This window comes from Monodelphis domestica, chromosome 4 (genome assembly GCF_027887165.1).
Source record: "Monodelphis domestica isolate mMonDom1 chromosome 4, mMonDom1.pri, whole genome shotgun sequence".
Taxonomy (NCBI): Eukaryota; Metazoa; Chordata; class Mammalia; order Didelphimorphia; family Didelphidae; genus Monodelphis; species Monodelphis domestica.
In genome coordinates, this window is record NC_077230.1 from 111,061,421 (window position 1) to 111,078,760 (window position 17,340).

General features: G+C 36.1%; 1 protein-coding gene across 1 annotated transcript in view; it reads left to right on the forward strand.

The window, feature by feature from the left end:
- Positions 1–17,340, forward strand: part of MAP3K2 (mitogen-activated protein kinase kinase kinase 2) — a 107,667-nt gene that overhangs the window by 45,053 nt on the left and 45,274 nt on the right. Inside the window, exon 2 of the mRNA XM_007493997.3 lies at positions 8,966–9,035. Coding sequence (XP_007494059.1) covers positions 9,032–9,035 — 4 coding nt within the window. The 5' untranslated portion in view covers positions 8,966–9,031. The remainder of the gene's footprint in view (positions 1–8,965; positions 9,036–17,340) is intronic.

Consider the following 17,340-nt stretch of genomic DNA (forward strand, 5'->3'; position numbering starts at 1 on the left):
AGGGACTCTCCAGTACCCCACAGAAACGAAGGTACGTGATGGGGTTTGAACATTGCCACACTATAAGAAGGAGGAAAAAGCTTGCACAAAAACGTGAACTGAGCTCCTCCCCCACAGAACCAGAGTAGGGGCTCAGAGCGCTCACCAGGACAGCGAGTGAGTGAGAAACATCTCTGTTGGGGGGGGGGGGGGGCACACCATGGTCCTTGGGATCTAAAGACTGCTAGGGAACAACCTCTCAGAGCGGTTTCACGGGAGAACCCTGTGCACTGGAGAGTGCACAGACCGCGGGGCCCCTGCAAACTGCGAACAGTGTGGAGTCTCAAGAATCTCTAGAAACTGCCTAAAGCCGAAGCGCCACTCCTCCCTGTAGTGAGTGGGGGAAGGAGGGCATGCCGGCTCCCTGGAAACTGACGGGCTACCAGAGATCCACCCCTCAGAGCAGTTTTATAGGAGATTCCTGTGCACCAGTGAAAAGAGACCACAGAGCATGGGGGCAGGTATGCTAACAAACCGCGGAGGCTGGGAAGAACTAGTCTGAGGCAACTTAAATCCCCAGAAAACCTACCCATATCACCCAGACTTCAAACCAAAAAGGAAAGGGGAAAATAACCACCAAAGGGATGGCTCACAGTGCCCAAAATCAAGCCTCCAAGAAGAAAGGGGAAAAAGTGACTATTGAAAACTTGGGGGGGGGGGGGATACCCAAGGGAAAGAAGAGAAAGAAGATGAAATTCAAACAAAATCAAAATATGCCCCCCAAAATGGAAATTATCCACAAGCTCAGGAAGAACTCAAATTGGAGCTTATCCAAAAGATGGAAACCTTCTGGCAAGAAAAATGGGGAAAAAATTCAGAAAGAGGTCAGCAGCCTGACAGACAAGACCTCACAATTGGATAAAGAACTGGAAGCCTCTAACAGAAGGGCAGACCAAGCTGAAAAGTAAAACCAGTCCCTAAAGACCAGAATTAAGCAACTGGAAGACAGTGATCTTGCAAAACAGCAAGAATTAATAAAGCAAAGTAAAAAAATTAATGGATTAGATGAAAACATAAAATATCTCACTGACAAGGTGACAGACCAGGAAAACAGAGATAAACAAAAACCTCGATGCCATACTACAGGAAATTATAGAAGAGAATTGCCCCAATGTTCTTGAGCAAGAGGGCAAAATAGAAATAGAAAGGGTTCATAGAACACCCTCTATACTAAATCCCCAAAAGACAACCCCTAGGAATGTAATTGCCAAATTCAAGAGCTTCCAAGCTAAGGAGAAAATCTTATAAGAAGCCAAGAAGAGGAGCTTCAGATATAGAGGAGCCCCCATAAGGATCACACATGACTTAGCAGCTAACACACTAAGAGACCGCAAAGCATGGAACACGATATTTAGAAAGGCAAGAGAGCTGGGTCTTCAACGAAGAATCAACTACCCATCAAAACTGACTATACACTTCCAGGGGAAAGTATGGGCATTCAACAAAATGGAAGATTTCCAAGTATTTGCTAAGAAAAGACCAGAACTCAGTGGAAAATTTGACATCCAAACACAGAGAACAAGAGAAACATGAAAAGGTAAATATGAAAGAAAGGGAAAAGCAGAAAAATCTTATCTTTTATTCAAACTCTCTTCTATAAGGACTACATTTATATCAAATTACATATATAAATATGTGGGGAAAAGGTAATGTGTAACTCTCAAAAATTGTATGCATCATAAGAGTAGTTAGAAGAATCACGCATAGGGAAAGATTGGGGCATCAAGACGATTTGGTGAAAGGGAGGGAAAGAAAGAAAAAGGGGAGTCGCTGATGATACTAAAATTTACTTCAAGAAATAGAGGGGGGGAAATATAAAAATAGAATAATCTTTCCCACACAAAGATACACAGGGGAAGGGGAGGGGAAGAATTCTCATATGAGAAGGAGAGGAAGAACGCGAAGTGGTATTACTTAAACCTTACTCTCAGTGAAATCAACTCTGAGAGGGAAGAACATCTAGATCCATTGGGATTTTGAATTCTGTCTTATCCAACAGGGTAAGAGAGAAGGGGAAACTAAGGAGGGGGAAGGGGGAGGGATTATAAAAAAGGGAAGGAGAGGGGGAGGGGAAGGGAACAAAAAGGGAGGGGCTAGAAAGAGAAGCAAACAAAGGAGGGGACAAGGGGGACTGATCTAAAGTAAATTGCGGTTCAAAAGGTTATAGCTAAAGAAGAAAGGTCAGAATTGGGGGAGGATATCAAAATGCCAGGGAATCCACAAGTGACAATCATAACTTTGAAAGTGAATGGGATGAACTCACCCATAAAATGCAGACAAATAGCAGATTGGATTAGAACCCAAAACCTTACCTAATGGTTGTCTTCAAGAAACACATATGAGGCGGGTTGATACTCACAAGGTTAGAATTAAAGGATGGAGTAAGACCTTTGGGGCCTCAACTGATAGAAGGCAGGAGTTGCAATCATGATATCTGACAAAGCCAAAGCAAAAATAGACCAGATTAAAAGGGATAAGGAAGGTAAATATATTCTGTTAAAAGGGAGTATAGACAATGAGGAAATATCACTAATCAACATATATGCACCAAATAGTATAGCATCCAAATTTCTAATGGAGAAACTAGGAGAATTGAAGGAGGAAATGACAGTAAAACCATATTAGTGGGAGACTTGAACCAACCACTATTAAATTTAGATAAATCAAATCAAAAAATAAATAAGAAAGAGGTAAAAGATGTGAATGAAATCTTAGAAAAATTAGAGTTAATAGACATATGGAGAAAAATAAAGAGGGACAAAAAGGAATACACCTTCTTCTCAGCACCACATGGCACATTCACAAAGATAGATCATACACTAGGTCACAGAAACATGGCATTCAAATGCAGAAAAGCAGAAATAATAAATGCAACCTTTTCAGATCATAAGGCAATAAAAATAATGATCAGTAAGGGTACATGGAGAGCAAAATCAAAAATTAATTGGAAATTAAATAATATGATACTCCAAAATTGGTTAGAGAAGTCATAGAAACAATAATTTCATTGAGGAAAATGACAATGATGAGACATCCTTTCAAACCTTATGGGATGCAGCCAAAGCAGTACTCATAGGAAAATTCATATCCTTGAGAGCATATATTAACAAATTAGGGAGGGCAGAGATCAATGAATTGGAAATGCAAATCAAAAAATTTGAAAGAGAACAAATTAACCCCCCCCCAGAAGAAAACCAAACTAGAGATCCTAAAAATTAAGGGAGAAATTAATAAAATCGAAACTGATAGAACTATTAAACTAACAAACAAGACTAGAAGCTGGTACTTTGAAAAAACAGACAAAATAGACAAAGTACTGGTCAATCTAATTAAAAAAAGGAAAGAAGAAAGGCAAATTAACAGCATCAAAGATGAAAAGGGAGACCTCACCTCCAATGAAAAGGAAATTAAGGCAATCATTAAAAACTACTTTGCCCAACTATATGGCAATAAATATATCAACCTAGGTGATATGGATGAATATTTACAAAAATATAAATTGCCTAGACTAACAGAAGAAGAAATAGAATTCCTAAATAATCCAATATCAGAAAAAAAGAAATCCAACAGGCCATCAAAGAACTCCCTAAGAAAAAATCCCCAGGGCCTGATGGATTCACAAGTGAATTCTATCAAACATTCACAGAACAGCTAATCCCAATACTATACAAACTATTTGACATAATAAGCAAAGAGGGAGTTCTACCAAATTCCTTTTATGACACAAACATGGTACTGCTTCCAAAGCCAGGCAGGTCAAAAACAGAGAAAGAAAACTATAGACTAATCTCCCTAATGAATATAGATGCAAAAATCTTAAATAGGATACTAGCAAAAAGACTCCAGCAAGTGATCAGGAGGATCATTCACTATGATCAAGTAGGATTTATACCAGGAATGCAGGGCTGGTTCAATATTAGGAAAACCACCCACATAATTGACCATATCAACAAACAAACAGTCAAAAAAATCACATTATTATCTCAATAGATGCAGAAAAAGCCTTTGATAAAAACAACACCCACTCCTATTAAAAACACTAGAAAGCATAGGAATAGAAGGGTCGTTCCTAAAAATTATAAACAGTATATATCTAAAACCATCAACTAACATCATCTGCAATGGTTATAAACTAGATGCATTCCCAATAAGATCAGGAGTGAAACAAGGATGCCCATTATCACCTCTATTATTTAACATTGTAGTAGAAACACTAGCTGTAGCAATTAGAGAAGAAAAAGAAATTGAAGGCATTAAAATAGGCAAGGAGGAGACCAAGTTATCGCTCTTTGCAGATGATATGATGGTCTACTTATATATTTCCAACACAGCTCAGCGGCAAGAATTAGAAAGAGAAATCCCATTCAAAATCACCTTAGGCAAAATAAAACACTTAGGAATCTTATCTCCCGAGACAAAAACAGGAATTATATGAACACAACTACAAAACAGTCTCCAAACAACTAAAACTAGACTTGAGCAATTGGAGAAACATTAACTGCCCATGGGTAGGACGAGCCAATATAATAAAAATGACCATCTTACCCAAACTTTTTTATCTATTTAGTGCTATTCCCATCGAATTCCTCAAAAAAATTTTTACTGACTTAGAAAAAACCATAACAAAGTTCATTTGGAAGAACAAAGGGTCAAGGTTATCCAAGGAAATAATGAAAAAAAATACAAAGGAAGGGGGCCTTGCAGGCCCAGATCTTAAACTCTATTATAAAGCAGTGGTCATCAAAACAATTTGGCACTGGCAAAAAGACAGAAAGGAGGATCAGTGGAATAGACTTGGGGTAAGTGACCCCAGAAAGACAGTATATGACAAACCCAAAGAGCCCAGCTTCTGGGACAAAAACCCACTATTTGACAAAAACTGCTGGGAAAACTGGAAGACAGTGTGGGAGAGATTAGGTTTGGATAAACACCTCACACCCTACACCAAGATAAACTCAGAATGGGTGAACGACTTGAACATAAAGAAGGAAACTATAAGTAAATTAGGTGAATACAGAATAGTATACATGTCAGACCTTTGGGAAGGGAAAGACTTTAAAACCAAGCAAGACAAAGAAAGAGTCACAAAATGTAAAAATAAACATTTTTTATTACATCAAATTAAAAGGTTTTTGTACAAACAAAACCAATGTAACCAAATTGAGAAGGGAAGCAACAAATTATGAAACAATTTTCATAACAAAATCCTCTGACATAGGTCTAATTACTCAAATTTATAAGGAGCTAAATCAATTGTACAAAAAATCAAGCCATTCTCCAATTGATAATTGGGCAAGGGACATGAACAGGCAGTTCTCAGCCAAAGAAATCAAAACTATTAATAAGCACATGAAAAAGTGCTCTAAATCTCTTATAATCAGAGAGATGCAAATCAAAACAACTCTGAGTTATCACTTCACACCTAGCGGATTGGCTAACATGACAGCTATGGAAAGTAATGAATGCTGGAGGGGATGCAGCAAAGTAGGGACATTAATTCATTGCTGGTAGAGTTGTGAATTGATCCAACCATTCTGGAGGGCAATTTGGAACTATGCCCAAAGGGCGATAAAAGACTGTCTGCCCTTTGATCCAGCCATAGCACTGCTGGGTTTGTACCCCGAAGAGATAATAAGGAAAAAGACTTGTACAAGAATATTCATAGCTGCGCTCTTTGTAGTGGCCAAAATTTTTTAAATGAGGGGATGCCTTTCCTTTGGGGAATGGCTGAACAAGTTGTGGTATATGTTGGTGATGGAATACTATTGTGCTCAAAGGAATAATAAAGTGGAGGAATTCCATGGAGACTGGAACAACCTCCAGGAAGTCATGCAGCGCAAAAGGAGCAGAACCAGGAAAACATTGTACACAGAGACTGAAACACTATGGTACAATAGAACGTAATGGACCTCTCCATTAGTGTCAATACAATGTCCATGAACATCCTGCAGGGATCTAGGAGAAAAAAACACTATCCACAAGCAAAGGACAAATTGTGGGAGTAAAATCATCGAAGAAAAGCAACTGTTTGACTACAGGGATTGAGGGGACATGAATGAGGAGAGACACTAAAAGAACACCCTAATGCAAATACCAACAACATGGAAATGGGTTTGAATCAAGGACACATGTGATACCCAGTGGAATTGTGCATTGGCTAGGGAAGGGGTGGTGGGAGGGGGGGAGGAAAAGAAAATAATATTTTTGTTTCCAAGGAATATTGCTTGAAAATGACCAAATAAAAGAATGTTTAAATTGGGGTGGAGGGGAAGAATGTTAGGAGAGGAGGCAGCAGGGTGACTCAGTGGATTGAGAGCCACGCCTAGAAATGGGAGGTCCTAGGTTCAAATCTGGCCCCATGTGACCCTGAGCAAGTGACTTAACCCCCATTGCCTAGTCCTTACCATTCTTCTGCCTTGGAACCAATTGGTTCCAAGACAGAAGGTAAGGATTTTTTTTTTAAAGAAGAAGAATTTAGGAGAAAAAATGTTTGAAATAGCCATTGTGAAGAGAAGGGTAGAACATTAATTATGAAAGAATAAAAAGATTGTTTTACCGTAATAAGGTACCAGTTGAGTTTATATAATATACATTTATAAGAAATCCATTTGACTGCCTCCAACTCAATTCAGCAGCAAGTCATTAGGATAGAAGTCACATGGAAGATGGGAGTAGTCCAGAGTTGGTATCTGACAAGACAGGGATCGTGATAAGAAGGAAAGAGATTTAGTAGTAGAGGATATTATAAAGTTGAACAAAAGGGTCAAGATTGGGAATGGAGGGAAAGTAAAGACTATGGAGGAATGACTTACTGGAAAAATATTAAGTGAAGTAGAGATTGGAAGCTCTGGTGAGAGGAAGGGAAGAACAGGTTTAGTTAATATAAGGCAAAAAGAAAAATAAAATGTTAATTGATACAAAGATATTTTCCCCTGGATGGTCTCTTTTTGTTCTTCAGCTTAAGGGAAGGAAAGAAAGGCAAAACAACAAGTATTTATTAAGTTTTTACTATATGCCACATACTCTACTGCGTACTTTACAGATATTATCTCATTTAATCCTCACTGTGCGATAAGAGTTATGAACCCCATAACATAGTTGAGGAAAATAAGAAAGCCAGAGGTGAAGTGAGACTTTGCCAGGTTACTCAGCTAGAGTATAAGATCAGATACTCTTCTACATAACTAGGTGACATAGTGAAAAAAGTACTGATTTGGAATCAGGAAGTCATGACTTCAAATCCTGATTCAGACACTGGTTGTATGACTCTGGGCGAATCATTTAAACATTATCAGATTCAGTGTTTTCATGTTAAAATGGGGATAATATGTAATAGTACTTACAGGTGTAGGATTTAAATTAACATCCAGCAATTCCAAGCATTAATTTTATAAAGTTTATTAATAATCACTTGAAGTAGAAGAAATAAAAAGGAAATTGAACTAAAATTTTTATTTTTAACATTTTATTTATTTATAATATAATAATATTTTAAATATGTTTAAAATAATTATTTAACAAAAATAAGACTACGTGACTAAGTTCTTCTTACCTGTTTAAAAAGCCCACTCTAACAAAACCCCAACAGGAAGACAAGAGAGTGAGAGGCAGGGCTACACCAAATTTATATCCTCCCTACATCAGCACATAATGTGAGGAGAGTGGGGTGCTGGGAATTTTAGTTTTTGGGGTAACAGATTATTCTAATTAAACATGGATTAGTGAGATGTGTAAAGTATATTGCAGATTTTTTTTGTCTTGCATGTTCCTAGTAGTTCTTTCTCTAGAGGTAAACATTCACATTATTTCTATAACAATAGCTCTTTAGGGTCTACTCATCTTGCTTCTCTTATTTCATGTAGGTCTTTCTGTGGTGGTGTTGTTTTTTTTTTCAAGTAATCTGTTCTTCATTGCTTGGGCATAGTAGCATTCCATCACAATCATATAATATACTACAACTTGTTTGGCATTTCCCCAATTGATGGCCATCCCTTCAATGCCCAGTTCTTTGCCAACACAAAGAATGCTGCTATAAGTATTTTAGAACATAGGGATTCTTTTCCTTTTCCGCTAATCATTTTAGGAAACAGACCTAAAAGTGATATTGCTGGGTCAAAAGGTATACACAGATGCTCTCCAGAATGGTTGAATTGGTTGAGTATACAATCAACAGTGTATTATTTTCCCCATTTTTTCACATCTACCCACATTTGTCATTTTGGCCTTTTAGCCAGTCTCATAGGTGTGAAATATCTTCAAGTTGTTTTGATTTGCATTTCTCTAATCAATAATGATTTAGAGCATTTTTTTACATGACTATATATGGCTTTGATTTCTTCATCCAAAAACTGCTTAACTTTGGAACATTTATCAATTGGAGAATGGTTCATATTCTTACATATTTGATAAAGTTCTTTATATATAGCTGTCTTTACAATTTTACGCCAATTTTCCGGTTTCCTTCTAATCTTGGCTACATTAGTTTTATATGTATAAAACATTTTTATTTAATGTAACCAAAATTATTCACTTTATATCTCACAATCCTCCCTATCTCATTTATTCATAAAATTCCTTTCTTATCCATAAATTTGATAGGTAGGTAATTTTTTCTGTTCTGTTAATATCTTTATGTCTAGGTATGTATACATTTTGATCTTAATCTTGGTAAATGGTGTAAGATATTGGTCTACACCTAGTTTCTGCCAGATTGCTTTCCAATTTTTGCAGCAATTTTTACCAAATAATGAACTCTTATCCCAAAAGCTTTGCTCTTTGCTTTTGTCAAGTAACAAGATTACTATAAATTTTTTTTACCATTACTTATTTGTTCCATTACAGATCTTAAAATGTTATATAAATGTTGCCTGTTGTTATTTCTTTTAATGTACAATAATTACTAAAATATTTTTCCTCTTTTTTAAAGGGATTTAAAGAATGCTGATGGGACACCCATTTTCTTAAAGAACAATTTGCTAAGCTGGTTGCCACTATGGGTAAGTTTATAACAAAATCAGAACATAGTTAACTTTAAAGGGAATAAATTTCCTGAGTGGGAGAGGGGTGTTATTAAGTGACTCTAAAAACTTATTGTACATACTTTTATCAATGTTAAATTTTTATTGGTTGGACTGATTAGATTAATTGGTGGTCTCTAGGGATTTAATTTCTAAATCCCAAAATGAATTACTTAAATAAATGGAATTATGGTAGTTTATTTTACAATAGAGGGAAGATATTAAGGATGAGAGATAGACAGAGACAGAGAGAGAGAATGCCAAGCCCAGTTCCATAGCCAAGTGTCTTCACTCCAAGTCTGAGTGTCTGTCTTCCAGTCTCTCCTCAAGTGTCTTTTTTCCAGTCAAACTTCAAGTGACTCATGATTCTTCCAGTTTCTCCTCCGAGTGAATGAATCCTCATTCTTGATTCATTCATGTGGCTCTTTTTCCTCTATTTAAAGATCTTTTTCTCTTGTGTCACCTCCCCTAAATTTTACTTCTACCAATCACAGCAGACGTTCCTCTCTGGGACTGCCCAATCAATGTATGAAATGAGTGTCACACCTTTTATAGTTAGTTAGCACCTTTTTGGTTAGTTAACACCTTTTTGTAGTTAAAATGGGTAGATCTACTTTAAATATTGAGTTAACACTTTTGGGGATTAAAATCTAAAAATAGACCCGGGATTACAATTTTATCTTCACTATCAGGGAAGAGCTAAGTACCTTCATGTTACAATCAGGAGACAATCAAATCCAATCTTCACATCAAGTATTAGAAAAATATACTAAATTATATTGTGATTACTCAGCAAATATTTACTGGGTAATACTAATGTCAGTCATTATGCTTGTTTTATTAATGTTGAGGGGAGATTTTTAAATCTCTTAAAAGTAAAAAAGTAAAAAAATCTACTTAAAAGTAAAAGAAATTCCCCTTGTAATCTAATATGGAAAGGCCCCAAAGGGGGTTGGGGGGGGACATAAACAGCATAGCTATAAAGACTACATTCGTATGTACTGTGAGAAAATACTAGAATCAAGAAGTAAAATGAATTAGATGATATGATCAGCTAGACATTGAAAAATTTTTTAAAGAGCTGTACAGCTTAAAATATAGAAATAGCAGTCTTCTAACCAACAAAAGACTATACCTAATAAGTTTAGAATGAATGAAAATATATTTTCCTGGAATTTTGTAAATCTGATCCAAAAGGCTTTAAATTAAAGGTTATGGGGTAGAAAGAAAATTTCTTTTCTATAGCCACAAGTCAGATGCTATAAGAAATAGCTATAATATAGGAAAATTAGCATTTGAGGCACCTAGAAATTGAGAGAACAAAATTAAAGCAGGAAACATTAATAATAAAACACATGGCTTCAAGTGGCTATATATAAAAGCACAGCAAGAAATGAGCTAAAGAACCCAAAATCAAATTAACCTTATTTCATAGGTATTACTTAAGACTTGGTAGGATGAGACATATGGCTGGAGTATATACTATACTTAAATGAAGCAAAATAAGTAAAAGTGGGGAGAAGCAGACAGTAGCATTTTATTTTCTTTGCACCATTATCTTACTGATATTCAGAATAAATCTCTGAGGTTAGTTGTTATTATCACCATTTTATAGATGAAGAAACAAGACTTAGAGAGTTGACATGATTTGCCTAGGATCACACAATCAGTAAATGTTTGAAATAGAACTTGAACCCAGAGTTTCCTGTCTCCAAGTCCAACACTGTCCTCTATGCCACGTGACCTTTCATCCCATATTAAAAACTATTCATGAACTTCAGAAATCTAGCAACCAGAATTGGGCGATAGTAAAAAGCTTTTGGGAGAAAATCAGTAAGTATTTTGTAATGGGAATATACCATAGGTGCCACCTGGACAGAAAGAGGAAATGAAGAACATGCAGGGGCATGATAGGAGATGTCAGTATTTGCATGGATCTCCGCCAAAAGCAGAGCAGATAATTATTGTTTGGTCACTTCATTCATGTACAACTCTTTATGGTCCCATTTGAATTTTTTTTTACTATGATATTATAGTGATTTACCATTTCCTTTTCTTTTCTAGCTCATTTTTATAGATGAGGAAACTGGGGCAGAGTCAAGTGACTTGACATGGGTCACATTGCTAGTGAGTGTTTTAGGCTGGATTTGAACTCAGGTCTTCCTAACTCCAGGCCCAATGTTCATCTAATGTACTACCTAGCTACCTCAAGCTTTTCTGTCAACAAAAGGAATATCCATTCTAGAACTGATTTTCACCAATAGAGGGTAATATATGACAGGTCCCTGAGTGGTAATTGTCGATAGTATCCTATATTTTTGAAAAATGGATTTCAAGGTTTCCAAAAGAAGTGTAGATAGGTAAGATATCATAGATTAAATTTTTCTTGGGAAAATCCACCCAAGAAGGATGAGAAGCTCTTAAGAGCTAAATTCTCAAGAGACAAATAGAAACAGTTCTTATCATAAGGATATGAGGAGTTGTCTGAAGAGACCATTGGGATGCATAGGAAACTTATCTAATTTAGATTCTAAGATATACAGAAGAGGAAAGCAAGAGGGTAAGTAAGAGAGACCTACTAAAAACATGGCATTATTCTGGAGATTTACTGTAGGTAGTGATCAGAATGAGCTATCTTGACAAGGAAAGTTAGAAACAAAAGTAATAGAGTTTGTTATATGGAGAAAAAGAAAAAGAAAAGACCCAGAACAATAGTCTGGATGAGTTGATGATAGCTAATAATGGAAGATAAAACTACTCAGTTCTTATTTTGCTTCTTTTGTCTCTTCTAAGGACAATGGGCTTTTGACTAGAAGGAACAGATGAAAAATGGCCAAAATAGGAAATTGGTAGTTAAGATTAAAAAGTGAGGAAGACAGAGAGACTTAAGACAGACAGAGAGAGAGAGAACTTCCTAGTACCCATGATGAGTTCAAACCAAGTGACTCAGATGAACAGAATCTACAAGTATTGAAGTAATTAGTGGATATGATTGAGCTACTGACAGTATTGGAAATATTAGAAAGAAGAGAGAGGATGTATTTCAAGACTAGAGAAAGATAAGCAATGTTTCAGTTGAAAAAATAAAAAGGAGGACGGAACCTGCAAACTGAAGGACAGTTACCTTAACTCTTATACGTAGCAAAATTCTGGAAAATATTAAAGAGGTGGCTAATAAGCATGTAGAAAAGGAAATAGTGTTCACAGAGCCCATTTAATTTCATCAAGAAAACATCATACCAGATTAAGATTATTCCTTTTTTTTTTAAATCAAGATTATTAAATAGGTAGCTCAAAGGGACAATATAGATATAGTTTGCCTAGATTTTAGCAAAAAATTTGACAAATTTTTGTTCTTCTATTGACAAGGTAGAGAAATGTGAGCTAGATTTGTGTACAGTTTGGTAAATTCAGAATTGATTGAGTAGCCAAGTCTAAAAAGTAACTACTAAAGGTTGGGACATCATTTTGGGAGGAGGCCTCCAGCAGTACGCTTGAAGGATTTGTGCTTGTTCCTTACTGTATAACATTATTGTTGACTGGGTTAAGAAAATGGAGAGTGTGCTTATCAGACTTACAAACATCATAAAGTTGGGCATATAGCTAGCAGTGGATAGTAGGACATAGAAAGATCTTGATGGACTAGATTATTAGCTAATTCCAACAATGTTATACTTATCCCTAATAAATTTTTAAGTCCTTCTTATACCTGAATTTAAAAAAAATCAGCTACACAAATAATGAAGGGGAGGGTAGGAAGTAATGAGGCAACACTTATTCTGAAAAAGATATGGGATTTTAGTAGATGATAAGCTCTAGATGAGTCAATAGCATAAATATGACTGTTCCAAAAGTTAATACTTTCTTAGGCTACATTAAAAGATATTAAGGGTCCAGATCCAATGAAATTTCAGACTCTACTTTACCCTGGTCAAGCTACATATGGAATATTGTAATTGGTTCTGGGCACTTCAGCTTAGAAAGGACCTTGGAACTCAATCTAGTCCAACTTTCTTACTTTAGAATTGAATAAACTGAGGCCCAGAGAGAGTGAAATGACTTGCCAGAGGTTAGGTTACAAGGTTATTACCAGAGGTTATACAGATTTTCCAAGTGTATATTTGATGTATAATCAAAGTACAATCAATCAGCAGGCCCTCATCACCTCATTGGACTATTACAATAGCTTGCTGGTTCTTATGCTACCACGTCTCCTCCCACTACAGTCCAGATTCCCTTCAATTGCCAAAGTGATTTTCCTAAAGCATAGATTCAGTTATATCATCCCCTCCCCCCCACTCAATAAGTTCTAGTGCAGTGATGGCAAACCTTTTAGAGACCAAGTACCCAAACTACAAACCTCATGCCCCATGTGAGCCCCCTGCCCAGACAGACAAGGATGAGAGGAAACGCTTCCATTGGACTGCTGGGCAGAGGAATGGGTCATGTGAGAAATGTCCTTACGTACACATGGAGAGGGGGGAAGAGAGCAGCCCTCCTACATGTTCCAGCATGCATGCCATAGGTTCAACAACACAGGTTTAGTGGTTCCCTATCATCTCTAGAGTATTCAATAAGAAATTCTGTTAAGTATTGAGATCCCAACATAAGCTGCCCCCTTCCTCCATCTTCCAGGGCTTTTTACAACCTACACCACTCCCCAATTTAATCTCCAGTGTATTCTTTGATCCAGTGATGCTGAGCTCCTTGCTATTCCTCAGATAAGATACTTCATCTACTTACTGGGCATTTCCACTAGCCGCCCCTCATTTATGGAATGCTTTCCTTCCTCATCTCTACCTCCTTGCTTTTCTAACTTCCTTTAAGTCTCAGTTAAAATCCCTTCTCCAGAAGCCTTTTCCTAAGTGCTCTTAATTCTAGTACCTTTCTTCTGTTGATTATTTCCCATTTATCTCACATATGGCTTGTTCATACACGATTTTTTGCTTGTTGTCTCCCTTATTAGAATGTTAGCTTTTTGAGGTCAAGGACTGTCTTTTGTTTTCCTTTGATGATCCCTGGTGCTTAATGCAATACCTTGCACGTAGTAGGTACTTAATAAATGATTACACCCTGATTTTCATCTCTAAAATTTTATAGTGAATTGCTTACCAGCTCTAGAAAGGGGGAGAGAAGGAAAGGAAGGAGACAGTTTAGATCTGAAAACTTATGTGGAGGGGCAAGCTGGGTGGCTCAGTGGATTGAGAGCCAGGCCTAGAGATGGGAGGTCCTAGGTTCAAATCTGACCTCAGACACTTCCCATCTGTGTGACCCTGGGCAAGTCACTTAACCCCTGTTGCCTAGCCCTTACCACTCTTCTGCCTTGGAGCCAATATTGACTCTAAGAAGGTAAGGGTTTTAAAAAAAAAAACTTATGTGGAAAATTGTTAATATATGCAAGTGAAAAAATTAAAAATTTTAAAAGAATGTTATAAGGCAAGTTTGCAATAGGTGGGGAGAGAGCCAGTTGTTAAATTTTCAGTGTGAGCATTTATATCTTAGAAACTGACACAAATTACTAATCAAGGCTTGATTTATTGTTTTGTTGCCCATATGGACTTAAGAAAGTGATGGAGAAACTGGTAATAATGCATATTAAACTTAAAATGTGGCCCGGGTACAATTTTTTTTGAGCATCTGGTAAACATTTACTAACACATTACTGGGTGGAGGTCACTATACATGTGTAATGTTGCACTTCCAGATGAGTTTGCTATTGAATTATTAGTTTTACTTAATCTGCTTTTCTTTGTATGAGATCTCCCAAGAAGTAGGAGTGATCTGTAAATCTTTGTTATATAAGAACAAAACACATCACTAAAATTTTTTAAACTACAAAGAAAATTCTATGATGATGTAAGATATTATTACAAGTTGCTCTTATACATAATAAATGCATTCAGTTATAAAAAAAAAGTTATCTGTATGATGAAAGAGACAGAAAATGAGAATTAAGTTTATGGTTTGGAACTCAAGTATTAAAAAACACTGAAGTTCTCAGTGAAATTCTTCCTAACTGTGATCATGTTCAAGCCATTAAATCTTTCTGCATTTTTGTTTCCTCATTTGTAAAATATGGATATATTTATTGTGAGGAAAGCATTTTTAAATAATATGAATAGTGGGAGATTTTGTCAGATGAGGGTGAGTAGGAGATGGAAAGTTTCATAAGGGAAATGCCATTTGAGTTGTGCTTTAAAAGCCTTTTTGAAAGGTTGTCAATATAAGAGTATAATGCATATTTGAGAAATCAAGTGCTTCTGTTTTGGTTGTAGTGTAAAGTGCCTGGAAGGAAAAGACTTTGAAATGTGACTAGAATTATGGCATGGCTCTAGATTGTAGGGGAACTTGAATACCAGAAAGTAATTTGAACCTAAGTTAGTGATTCCATCACATTCATGCCTAAGAGACTAATGGTGTAAGTGCCTAGTATAAATTGAAGGGGAGAACCTGTTCAAAAATGGAATGTGCTATACCTTATGGGGTAGTGAAATCCCTGGCACTTGAGGTCTTTAAACATAACCTGAATGATAATTTTTGGAAATGTAGAGGGACTTTTAAGTTTCAAGTGAGAGTTGAATAAGATTATCCCACTTACTTTCTAACTTATATTCTCTGTTTCATAACCTTTATTTCCAATACAGTCCAACAGGTACCTATTAGATGTGGTGTGTGTGTGTGTGTGTGTGTGTGTGTGTGTGTGTGTGTGTGTGTGTGTGTGTGTGTACATATATATGTGATTGAGTCACTAAGGTTAAAAAAACAAAACTTCCTATTTACAAAGAGCTTACATTATACTGGAGTAATGTAACATGTAAAAAGAAGATACATGGTAATTTGAGGAACAAGAGAACACTAACAAAGAGAAGAATCGGTAATGTTTTCTCAGCAGACTTGGCATGTGAGCAAAGCCCCAAAGAAAGCTAAGGGTTCTTGGAGGTAGACGTGAAGAGGAAATAAGAAGGGGAAGGAGGCTGAATATCTACAGACAGCCTGGACAAAAGAATAGACATTGGAGATGCAACACCAAGATTGGTAGGGAAATTTGTAAAGAGTGTGACCAGGAATATTTTGCAATAAGTCTGAAAAAGTAGGAATCTGATTATTAAGGGTTTTAAATAACAAGTTTAGGAGTTTATATTATATTCTATAGACTATTGAGGATGATTTGCAGAAGGGAGAGTCTGGAATTTTGGATTCTATTCAGATTATTGTGATAGACCAAGGGAGAAGTGATATGGACTTTAATTAAATATAGAGAATTGGACAAATATAAGCTTTTTGTCTCCAAGAGATGAAAACAGAAAATGACTCTTGAGGTCTTGGCCCTAAGTGACTAGAAATATATAATTGGTTTAGAAGGAGAAGGAGGATTAGAGTGGGAAAAATAATGAATTCCTATCTCTTTTTCTATGCACAGAAGATATCTAATGCTTCCTTGCTGCTCCACTTTACTTAGACCTATCCATCAAAATTCCCCTCTCACCATAGACCTTTGTTAAAACTTGCTACTCTAGGAATTCTAAACCAAACCTTCAGCTAGGTGTGTTTCTAATAAACTCAAAAAATTAATAATTGGGAAGCTAATTAAATGAAGTATTTTTTGAGGTGGAGCCTCCTTGTGATCTTAGGTTCTATCACCCCCAGACATGAAACTATACATAAGCAATTATGTGCATAAATAAACATAAATAACAATATGAACCATAAACATTAAATACCTCACTCTTTCATCAGTTTTTCACATGGAATGGTTCAAGTCTTGTCACCATCCTCCTTGACCCTCCTTAACTGTTCTAATTCTGGCCTTAGACCTTTACTAGCTGTATTTTTTTAAGTTAATCTAAAAATGTTAAAAATTAATACTTTTTTATTTCAGAATAAGTACAGTTATTTTAAAACTGGCCAGGAATAAACTCTATAATCAGTCGAAAAAAGCCTCAAAGATCTCAAGAATCTGTTTCTTTAAAAAATTAAGAAATACCTAGAAATACCTAAACATAACTTGTCTTTTCCTGTGGATAGCTTGTTTTCTTAGAATATGATGTTAAATAACTTTTGCATAATTGGAACAGTGCTAGTTGGTTGACCCATCAAGGAAATATTATGAATAATAAGAGATATATTTCGATTTGGATCTTTAGCCTTTTTTTTACATGATAATACATTATAGTTAACTGCAACAATTACCAGATAACAGTATAACAAAACTTCATTTTACAGTGGATATTTTTGTTGATAAAAAGTTACCCCTGAATCTGGTGGCCCAACTTAGGAGTAGAAG